General features: G+C 47.5%; 1 protein-coding gene across 1 annotated transcript; it reads right to left on the bottom strand.

Moving 5' to 3' along the window:
• Nucleotides 1-2975: 2975 nt before the first annotated feature.
• LOC134492142 (zinc finger protein 239-like) lies at nt 2976-9853 on the bottom strand. The gene is made up of 3 exons (XM_063296314.1): nt 9756-9853; nt 5491-5615; nt 2976-4156 (listed from the first exon to the last, which is right to left on the bottom strand). Exons 2-3 carry the CDS (start codon nt 5531-5533, stop codon nt 3225-3227), a joined length of 975 nt encoding a protein of 324 aa, XP_063152384.1. The 5' UTR covers nt 5534-5615; nt 9756-9853; the 3' UTR covers nt 2976-3224.
• Between the last annotated feature and the right edge of the window lie 1830 nt (nt 9854-11683).

Below are 11683 nucleotides of genomic sequence, written 5' to 3'. Positions count from 1 at the left end.
CAGGGAAGAAGATGTGGATTTCTTCTGCAGAGCTCCCAAGGGCGGGACAGGAACCAACGGGTGGAAACTTTACAGAGAGGGATCCAAATGCAAAATAAGGAATTTCCTTTTCCTTTCCGTTTCCGCCTTTCACGTAGCAGCTCAGGCGTCAGACTAGCCCTGGGGAGACCCAGTTGCACGTCCTCCCTGAGCTCTGGAACCTCACTCTGGGCCAGTCACTCTCTTTTAGCCAACCTAAAAGGGCTGTTGTTGGGGTCACAGTGGAGGAGGGAGGACTATATACCCTCTCTTTGAACCAGAGGTGTCTGTTGCTAGCCATGCTTTCATGACACAGCACGCATCATGACATCAAAATGCAAGGGCCATCCATCAGGGGCATCCGCAGGTGTGGTCAAAAAAGTCAAGATGGTGGCCACCATGGGGCGATCAAAGCTCATAAAAAGCAGGCACAGCTTTGATTGCCCTGTGGTGACTGCCATCTTGACTTTTTTGACACCCACCCCGTTTCATGCATTGGCAAGGGGTTGGGCTAGATGTCCTTTAGAGGTCCCTCCTCATTCATTCCCATCTGGAGTTCTACATCTCTCTCAGACTCACCTCGGAGAGGGAGCAGGAATTAAGTAGCTCCTTGTATGCAGCTGGAGCGAAGGAGGCAGCCAAAATGCCTGCTGCGGTTTCGCCTTTGGCTCTGCTTGCTCCAGGCAACAAAAGTCAAGCTGCTACTCCTCATGACAACCCCACTTCACCTTACTCCTCTTCCCAACCACTGCGTCGCTATAGAAACCTGTTTGGCCCTGCCCCTGGCATTGTATTGCTGCCTTCCCACTCCTACGTGATTGGCCGTGGAGGAAAGGGAGAGAGGAGCACAGGGCATGATGTCATACCACTCATTTGCATAACTATATAAGGGGGGGGGGTCTCCGCAGACCGGCCATTGTAGTGGTCATCCGTTGTGGAATGGGTGGCTTCTCGCCTTGGCAGGAAGAGCAGACTATTCTGCGGATCAGATTGGAAGCCAGCTTACGGTTCTCGGCGGTCCACATTACAAGCTAGCCTTCCCCAACCCAGGGCTCAGTGCGTTTGGGCTTCTAAACTCCATCATCCTCAGGAGGAATATGGGAGCTGTAGTGCAACACACCTGAAAGGTCACTTCTAGATTAAGACTGGATAAGGGAAGGTAATCATGTTGAAACGTGTCCCTCTAGTTCCCATTTCATTTAATCCTAGGAATGGAAAACTCCTAGGATTTTTTTTCCTCTTCACAGGGGCATCCTGTTCCACTGAAATCTTCAGGAACTATTCCCCCATCTATGCATTCTCCCATCTGGACTGGTATCCCCGGGGAGGAGGGTTCTGTGCTTTTTATGTGAACTGGGATTTGTTTCTGATTAAACCAGGATTAAAAAGCTAAGGACCCCCTTAAGCTGCACTCTTCCTTCTCAGCTTTCCAGGCTACCTAGAGCACTGGGTGTTCCTGGTGGTCTCCTTTCCCTCAACTGCAACCAAGCTTTTGTATAAGTTCTAGAGCTTTTTGAAATCAGGTTTTTTTCTTTCTATCTTTGGACCAAGCATGAGGCAAGGAAAAATATAGGGAGGGGGGAGGGGGTGTCCCAGCTGGAGACCCGTTCTTGCATTCTCAGACAGCTGGAGAAGTGTAGACTGGCTTTAACAGTTCTGTCAAAATCCACAAGTCCCATCACAAGCTGTTGGGAAAATAGCTTGAAGGATTGGAGCAGCGTTTCTCAACCTTGGCAACTTTTAAGAAGTGTGGACTTCAACGCCCAGAATTCCCCAGCCAGCTACGGGGAATTCTGGGAGTTGAAGTCCACACTTCTTAAAGTTGCTGAGGTTGAGAAACGCTGGAGTATTTGAGGGATGTCTCCACAGAGGTGCCCACCGACAGCAGGGAGGAGAAGGGTGATATTAAGAGGCAAAGGAAGTGCCTCTTTTAAATGTTCCTTTAAAGGAGACAGTAACTTCTTCTGTTGGAGAAAGGCTTTTGACATCTCAAATGTTTCCTTTTCACAGTTTAGCATTTCTTTGTTCGGGGAATCATTTGTTAGGCACAATTTATAGCTTATTAGTGAAATATAACTCTGAAGCTGAACCAGTCAAAGATTGTATGATTAAAGGGATGCAAAATGTGAATATAGTTATAGAGGTGAAACAGTGGGAATTCCAACAGAAAAATGTATTGAATTTACCTCAAACGTTATACTTGGAGAGATTGGTGTGAGGCATATTACTCCAGTCTTGATTGCCAGAATGAGCAGCTCTTTTTCTACAAAATGCTGAAAATGCAATGAATAGATTGAATCCTTCTTCCATATGTGGTGGATACGCTGCAAAGCTCAACAGTAATAGAAAAATGATTTATCGTAGAATGAATCAATTGTTGAAAGTCACAGCTCAATTTCACCCTGAGATACTTTTATTAAAACTTTACTAAACCATTATTTCTTACTAATACACTATACTGGCATTGGGTATATTAACAGCTGCAAGGATTCTAAATGCTTTATACTGGAAAAGATATTTGATCTCCTCTGTGTGGCCTTTTTTAAGTTACAGCATGGGGCTTCTATAGTGCAATTATCTAGAAACAATTATGTTTAAATGTTTAAATGCGATTAAATATTTAAATTAAATTAAAAATTTAAATTAAAAATTCAAATGATTGTGAAAGTCACCTTAAACGTTATGGAGCAGATATAAAAAATGTCTCCAACACAGTCTGACACTGTCACAAAACAGACTGCAGTGTGGAGTTGCCGTCTAGGACATCAAGTCCCCTGTTTTCCTTTCCCCATGACTGAATCAGTCTCTTTCCCCCAAGTTGTGCAAGATGCCCTCCACTGGCTTTGGAGGAGGAAGCAGATGCCTGCTAATAAACCCCATCAGGACTGCTGAGGCAGCAGAGTCTGGGTTGAGAAGTTCAGAACAAGGACGGACAGACTAAGTTTGGAAGATCTACTTTGGTTTTTTTATTAGAAAAAAAATTGCAAAAGATTTACAAAGCAGATTTAAATGAATTTGTTTCAAGTCCCAGATCAGAATGGAGACTGCTGTCCTTCCGCAGAAAACTGCATTCCCAATTCCTCTTTTTGCTTTTCCTTTCTTCTGAGACAACAGGGCCCGGCAGAACCCTGTTTTCGTATCTCTTCCTGCAGGGAGAACATGCATCCCGTGACACCTGAGCCCCAGCCAATGGCTTTGCGGCAGTCTCAACAGCTGTACGATTTGTCGCCCATGTGCATCTTCTCATGCCTGATGAGATGCGACTTCTGCCGGAAGGTTTTCCCGCAAACGCAGCACTCGTAGGGCTTCTCTCCCGTGTGCGTTCGCTCGTGCTGGCTCAGGCTGGACTTGAAGCAGAACCCTTTGCCACACAGCGGGCACCTGTACGGCTTCTCGCCCGTATGGATTCTCTGGTGCTTGATAAGCTTCGAGCTCTCCTTGAAGGACTTCCCACAGTCCGAGCAAATGTACGGCTTCTCCTCCGAGTGGGACCTCTTGTGTTTGATCAGGCTCGAGCGGTTATTGAAACGCTTCCCGCAGACCAAACACTTGAAAGGTTTTTCCCCGGTGTGGATTATTTTATGAGCCATCAGCCAGGAGCTCTGGCTGAAGCATTTGCCGCAGTCTGAACAGGCATAGGGTTTCTCCCCCGTGTGGGTCCTCTCGTGCGCCAGCAGGTTCGCTTTGCGATTGAAGCTCTTCCCGCAGTCCGAGCACTGGTAGGGTTTCTCTCCCGTGTGAGTCCTCTCGTGCGTGATGATGTGAGAACTCTGGCTGAAGCTCTTTCCGCACACCGAGCACTTGTAGGGCTTTTCTCCTGTGTGGGTCCTCTCGTGTTTGACCAGGTAGGAACGCTGCTTGAAACTTTCCCCACAGAACGAGCACTTATAGGGCTTCTCTCTAGCTGCGGCTTTCTGGTCGCTCAGGGCCTTAAAGGAGTCTGGGATGCTGCTGGCGCAGTCTGGGCCTTCGGCGCAAAAAGAAGCTTCTACTGCGTCTTCTGAATGGTTGAGGCTCCCCTCCTCAACCATAGAAAACTCGTACATATTTTCCTCCAGCAAATCCCCGTTGAATTCCATATAGTCAGGCCTTGCCATCCAACAGGTTTCTACTTCGGGCTCTGTTGCTTCCCCATTGCCTGCAGGAATAAAAAGAAAAAAATCACCCAGTGGATCACAGGAACATGAAAGGTGCCTTAAACTGTTGGCTCATCTGCTCAGTGGCTCTTTCCACACACAACACATTTAACCGCGTTGGTGAAGGATCCAGGGTGTTATGTGAAGCAGCTAACCCAACAAGCAGTACAGTAGCACTTCTCAACCTCTGCAACTTTAAGATAGGTAGACTTCAACTCCCAGAATTCCCAGAGCTGGCTGGGGAATTCTGGGAGTTGAAGTCCACACATCTTAAAGTTGCTAAGGTTGAGAAATACCGCACTAGAGCAAGGAGGAACGATTTTAACCAAATACTGAACCGGATTGACTGTGAGCGAAGACTAGCCTCCGGTCAGCTATACAGTGCAAACCCCAGAATGTCTGGCAGGGGCCAAGCTCTACTTCGCCAGAGAAAGGGGACAGAAGGTAAAAGCCACTAAAGGCCCATTACGAAAACACTTTCGAGGCCCAGCAGTGCAGAGCCTTCTTCCCAAGCTTCATCAGCTGCACAACCTAAGCCACGCCCACTGCTGCCCGCTTGATTAATGGCGTTCTCCCGCCCGAGGGCTTATGAGATCTCAGGTAGGGCTGGAAGAACCTGGTGGCGATTCTGGATTCCTCCAGAAGCGCCCACTGACCTGGTTAGGGACTCTGAGGGACTGTGTGGCTCACTGAGATATATTTGTTGTGAGAATCCATCCTGTGGGCCTCCTACAGACCAAATACAATCAGATTCTTTAATCTTTCTGCATTGGGCTTATTTTCCACTCTGATCACCACGAGCATTCCCAGGGAGAAAAAAAAAAGTCTGCTGTGGTCACAGTCCTGCCTTTTTTTAAACCCGTGTTGCACACGTGACACGTGTAACAAAAAGGGACAGGGCTTCACTTGTGCAGTCACAGCGATCTTCTTGAACTTCTTTTAACCCCACTTCCTGGATAATCCTGTTGCTAACATTCCTTGGTCTGCTCTGAACTCACACCAGGAAGCAAGACAGAGACTGGCTGGCTCTGATTTGCAGGACCAGCCCTGCCATTAGGACTCCAGGAAGCCAATTTTCAGACATTTTCTGGCGGTCCCCTTAAAGGATGAAGCCGGGTACCCAACATAACCTCTGTAAGTGGCCTGCTTGCTTGAATGTGGCAGAGGGGACTTTCCCACCACCAGTACTGAAGTCAGATCTAGTTCCCAGTCCAGATGCTGCCTAGACATGGAATGAGCAAGAAATTCCCCCTTATTCTTTGTTTCAGGAAGTGAAGTGTCTTGGGACAGACTGGGCGGCTGGCCAGCTCCCAAAGGCTGCCCAGAATTCCCTTACCCAGCAAGCTGGCATTTTCATCCTCTTCCGGGGAGGTCTCCATGTGGAATTGGATCTTCACAGACTCAGAGAGGGTTTTGTCTGCCTTAGCCGAAGCAGCTGTCTCTTTCTCCGCTGCCCGAGACCTGGAACAAAAGCGAGGATACCATGAAGAGGCGCAGATCAATTTCTGTCCCGTCATGCCAGGTGGAACTCAAAACAGCCTCACCGTAATCATGTGGCAGGAACCGGAGCCAAATTTCCCTCATTAATTATTTTGCAGATATTTTTTTTCCCAAATTCCTCCCTTTATTCTACAGTGCTTCTGCTTTTCCATTCCAGAATCAAACGTGAAGGCATTTAACCCATTCAAATATCTGTAAGAGCGCAGTAATGCCTAAAATGCACAGGTGCCACTAAGTATATCATGTTTAAAATATTACGTTTGCAACAATGAGGACCTTTGGTTGAAAAGCAACACTTCTATAAGCATTAACTGAAGTTTCAAAAGATCATCGGCATTCAGCTGCTTACCTTCTGCTTTTCTTCAGCATCCTAGAAACACTTGGACCGCCCTGCCAACTCAACAACATCTCCATTTAGGTTTTTCCATTTAGCAATTGGACTCAAGAATTCTCTACCGCTGTGGCGTCCAAGTCAAAACGCAGGTGCAGAATTGCAATTCAAGCCCTGCCTCCTTTGTGCGCATGCACAGACAAAGGGCAGGGCTTGGATTGCAACGCTGGACCTGCAGTCTTTCAGATTTGATGCAAGCTCCCCCTGCAGGCACTCCTGCTCTCCTTGCAAGGTTGGAGTGACCCTTCTCCTTACTAGACCTGCCAACTGGCATCAAACTCTCCGTTGAAGGGAATGTGGCAGTCTCGTGGGGGAGGGGCCACCAATTACTCCCTGGTTATTTCAACGTGGGTGACACCCAGATTTTTTTTTTCCCCTGCTGCCTCTGATTTCTCTGTTATTCCAAGCCCATCAGCATCCACCTTTAGTTCAGGCTCCATTTCCTAGGCTGAAAATGAAATTCCCCATTAGCATGGGCTTCTTGGATTCACAATCCTGGACTCATTGGAGAACACTGCCTTAAAATATATGCATATTTTAGAGAAGCGTGGCCGTGGAGAAAATACGTGGCCACCACATATTCTGGTGATGAACTCAAAGCAAAACCTGAACTCAGTTCAGGAAAAGAAGAAGATGAGAGAAAGAAACTCAGGTGCCTTGCCTTGATTCTGTTTGGTATAAGAGGAAGGAAAGGGAAATGTGGTCAGGTTTTCGGGATTCTGTTATTATAGCCTAGATCAATAAAATAAGAGTGCTACCATCCTACATGATTCTTTTAAGTTGATCTCAACATTTGGTGACTTTGCAGACACATCCATGCAGTTATCTTGGCAGCAACATGGCCTGCCTTTTCCCATGACATCTTTTTCAACTTCCCAATCTAAAATCTAGTTTACAATCCTGGTATTCCACCGAGGTATCCCACCTAAATAAAACCAGGCCTAAATTGGCCTAGCTTCTGACTGAGACAAAGATGGCCAAGCAGTGCTACTCTCGGCAAACCCGAGAGTATTCATCACCTGATTTTGCATGGCATATATCTATAGTGTAGGAAGAAGAAAAAAAGAGAGCCCAGTTAGGTGGTAGCATATAGCTGACCTTGCCTGCCCCTGAAAAGCTAAGGAGGAAAAGATCTGTTTAGTCCTTGGATGGGAGACTACCAGGAGATCTTAGGATAGAAATTGGCTAGATGAGGACACTGAAAAAAACCATGCTGGAAGAAAGCAGTACCAAACATATATTGTTGCCAGGAAGTATCCATAACATAACCAGAATTTGAAGGGACTTTACCAGGACAGCTGCAAGCTGGGAAATCCTTTATTAAAATTTCTCCTCCTCCAAAAGACAAGTGAAGGTGCTACTGGGATATTTCATAACCTTGACACTAAATAATAGAAAAGAAACAGAATTAACAGTTACAGAAATAGAATACAAACCTATGAGATTTAATAGGGCTAAAAAGAAATTACATAGATTTTACAGGCAAAACAAAAAAGCTATGGTCAGTATGTCTGAACAAGTACAGGAAACATTAAAGACATTCTGGAGAGGTTAAAAAGAGATGTAATCAAAGGCTGTTTGTTCCCTTTATTTTAAAGGAGGATAAAACAAGGATTCTAAAACAACCTCCTTCATTTCTGCTCCAAGGATCTCTCTGGTACTCAGTACTTGAGTTTGCTATCAGCTGGAGTGATTTCCATTTAAATAGTATATTTCTATACTGAAAAGACATCATGTTCATTATCATAATAGGCCACTATTATGATCTTTATACAGCAGTGCAAGCAGACAGTAAGAGATTTGTTCTAATATAGTTTTTATCTCCAAAAGATTTAGAGATGGCATTTGTGGTTTCTGTCTTCGTACTCCTAGGATGGTAGGATTCAGCTCTCTACTTCTATGTTAGACTAAGTCTTGTCACTGTGACCTTAAGACATCTTGAATTCACGCAGAAGAGAAATTATAATTCCTTTGCTCCCAGTCCAAAGAAAACAACTCTACATGCAATGACAAAGTCACACAGCATTTAGGAGCTGTTTCTAAACAGACATGCATTCTCGGTCAATATGCTGTGCAAGCTGCAAGGGTTGATTGTCAAGCAACTTGAAATGACTGGAACCTGGAAAAAACACAGCACTGAGTGGCAAGGGGGGCCCAAGAAGAGTCCAGATCAAAGGCCAATCCAGTCCATCATTCATGTTGGCTAACCAGATACTCCAAAGAGAAACGGCCAAGCAGAACAACGCTTTCCCTCTCACTTTCTTCAGAAACTAATATAGCAAGTCCTACGCAAGTATCAGGACTATTAGCCATTGATAGTATCAATGCAGAGCAGCAGCAATCGGGTCCGACAGATCCGATTATCAAGACCAGCAGTTGCTCTGTCGGCATCCAATGCAGTACCTGAATTGACATATTCCCCCCTGGAATCTTTTCCCACAACCAGGATTCCAAATGTGGTTCCTGTGCAGGATTTTATAAGCCACGTACCAGCCATCTCCAGCCCTGTGCCCTCCAGATGTGCTGGAGGACAGGACAACTCCCAACATCCCTAACAGCAGTGCCAGCACATCTGGAGGACACCAAGTGGGGTCTGCAGGAAAGACACTTCTGAGGAGGCTCCACCTCTGGAGAGCTGCTTATCCAGCAGACAGAGATGGCTTTTTCCTGCTTTACTTCCAGGCTGCAGAACACACTCCCTTCTGGAGTTGTGTTTCACCTCTGTTTCCTCCCTTCAGAATGGCATGCAAGGTTTATCTCCTTGGCCAAGCTCAGCTTTTCACGGTGAATTAATTTTAGCATCCGTTTACATTAATGCTTTTAATTTATTCTGTATCTTGGGTTCTAGTTCCTGTTACTGCCTCCTTGAGTGAAAAGGTAGAACATACATTTGATAAGATTCATTAAAATGAAATAAATTAAAATGCAGCAAGGATGACAGGCAGATCTTTCATACTGGGGGGGGGGGACACGTGCAGACGAGAAATCCCCCAAAGTGGCCCCTTTGCCCATTAGTGCATCTGTTAATATTCCCTCCTCTTTCACAGCAGCCGTCCCTGGCGATGCACTCAGGAAAAACACAGACATTGCACGCCAAACTCCAGGAGAACCCCGTGCCTGAAAACCACTGATGGGTGAGAAAGACCAAAGGCTCCAGCCACACTCCCGCACGCGGCCATTATTGATCGACATTCCCCCTTCCGGCTCTCTGAGCAGACAGCCAGGAATTCGGATGCTGATCGGCCAAGCAGAACCTGATCGGTCGGGCCTGGATGGGAGACCACCAGAAAATCCAAGGGCGACTCGTCGAAAAACCTATCCCAGAAAAAAGCCCTGGCCACCCGCCTCCGTCCGAGCGCTGAGAAAACAACATGGACGACTCCCTGAAGTCCCCGGGAAGGGAGCAGCCCGACTCCGGGGGGATTTCGCCTCTCGCCGGCCCGATCGCGGCTCCCCTCCAACACCCCGCGCGGGCGGGCCCGGTTCTTCCTCGGGAGGGAGGGCAGGACCCGGCGCTCCCCGGGCAGCCGGGAAAACCGGAAGAAGGCGATCCGAAAACAACATGGACGCGCGTCCGCGGAGTCCCCCGGAGCCCTCCTCGCCTCCCCGCTTTGCAAGCCGCCTGGCTCGCCCGCCCCGAGACCCTGACCTTCGCCGCCCCCGCCGCCCGCCCCGCCCGGGCGCCTCCCCTCGGCTCGCCCCGCGCTGACCTTCCCTCGCCGCCTCGGGGCAGCGCTGCTGGGCGACGGGGAGCGGCGCCGCCCCCTGCGATCGCCGCCACCCGCGGACGGCCCGGTCCGCTCGAGAGGAGAAGGGGGCGGGACAGGAACTCCGCGCCCCCTCCCCTCCCAAGGGGCTCGGGCCGGCATTTCCTGTTCCCTCTCTAGGCATGGCAGCTCCGCTTCTTTAACCATTTCATCGGGGGGCCAGAGGGGGTGCTTCAGCAAAGGATCGTTACCTTGTCGTGGTGCTGGAGCTTGAGCACCTCAATGATGCCATGAGCTAAACCGTGAAGGGCCACCCAAGACGGGAAGGTCATGACAGAGAGGTCAGACTAAATGCGATCCCTGGGGAAGGTAATGGCAACCCACCTCAGTATTCTTGCCGTGAAAACTAAATGGATCAGTACAACCAGAGATATGTCGGTATACCATCGGAAGATGAGACCCCCAGGTCGGAAGATGGTCAAAATGCTACTGGGGAGGAACAGAGGATGAGCTCAACTAGCCCCAGACGTGATGACGCAGCTAGCTCAAAGCCGAAAGGACGGCTAGCGGCCGACGGTGCTGGTGGTGAACGGCGAATCCGATGTTCTAAGGATCAACACACCATCGGAACCTGGAATGTAAGATCTATGAGCCAGGGCAAATTGGATGTGGTTATTGGTGAGATGTCAAGATTAAAGATAGACATTCTGGGCATCAGTGAACTGAAATGGACTGGAATGGGCCACTTCACATCAAATGACCACCTGATCTACTACTGCGGACAAGAGGACCACAGAAGAAATGGAGTAGCCTTCATAATTAATAGTAAAGTGGCTAAAGCAGTGCTTGGATACAACCCAAAAAACGACAGAATGATCTCAATTCGAATTCAGGGCAAGCCATCTAACATCACAGTGATCCAAATATACGCCCCAACCACAAATGCTGAAGAAGCTGAAGTAGAGCAGTTCTATGAGGATCTGCAGCACCTACTGGACAACACGCCTAAAAGAGATGTTATTTTCATCACAGGAGACTGGAATGCTAAGGTGGGCAGTCAAATGACACCTCGAATTACAGGTAAGTATGGCCTGGGAGAACAAAACGAAGCAGGACACAGGCTGATAGAATTTTGCCAAGACAATTCACTCTGCATAACAAACACTCTCTTCCAACAACCTAAGAGACGGCTTTATACATGGACTTCACCAGATGGACAACACCGAAATCAGATTGATTACATCCTTTGCAGCCAAAGGTGGCGGACATCTGTACAGTCGGTAAAAACAAGGCCTGGAGCTGACTGTAGTTCCGATCACGAACTTCTTCTTGCACAATTTAGGATCAGACTCAAGAGATTAGGGAAGACCCACAGATCAGCTAGATATGAGCTCACTAATATTCCTAAGGAATATGCAGTGGAGGTGAAGAATAGATTTAAGGGACTGGACTTAGTAGATAGGGTCCCGGAAGAACTCTGGACAGAAGTTGGCAGCATTGTTCAGGAGGCGGCAACAAAATACATCCCAAAGAAAGAGAAAACCAAGAAGGCAAAATGGCTGTCTGCTGAGACACTAGAAGTAGCCCAAGAAAGAAGGAAAGCAAAAGGCAACAGTGATAGGGGCAGATATGCCCAACTAAATGCAAAATTCCAGAGGTTAGCCAGAAGAGATAAGGAATTATTTTTAAACAAGCAATGCGCGGAAGTGGAAGAAGACAATAGATTAGGAAGGACAAGAGACCTCTTCCAGAAAATTAGAAACATTGGAGGTAAATTCCAGGCAAAAATGGGTATGATCAAAAACAAAGAAGGCAAGGACCTAACAGAAGAAGAAGAGATCAAGAAAAGGTGGCAAGAATATACAGAAAACCTGTATAGGAAGGATAACAATATCGGGGATAACTTTGACGGTGTGGTCGGTGAGCTAGAG

The sequence above is a fragment of the Candoia aspera genome, chromosome 2 (assembly GCF_035149785.1).
Source record: "Candoia aspera isolate rCanAsp1 chromosome 2, rCanAsp1.hap2, whole genome shotgun sequence".
Taxonomy (NCBI): Eukaryota; Metazoa; Chordata; class Lepidosauria; order Squamata; family Boidae; genus Candoia; species Candoia aspera.
This window is presented reverse-complemented; position numbering and strand designations above follow the sequence as displayed.

Bases quoted from the DNA above. Each gene is read 5' to 3' on its own strand.
- LOC134492142 (XM_063296314.1), bottom strand. From the start codon at position 5,533: ATGGAGACCTCCCCGGAAGAGGATGAAAATGCCAGCTTGCTGG. The intron at 4,157-5,490 runs GTAAGGGAATTC...TTATTCCTGCAG, and splicing joins TGAAAATGCCAGCTTGCTGG to GCAATGGGGAAGCAACAGAG.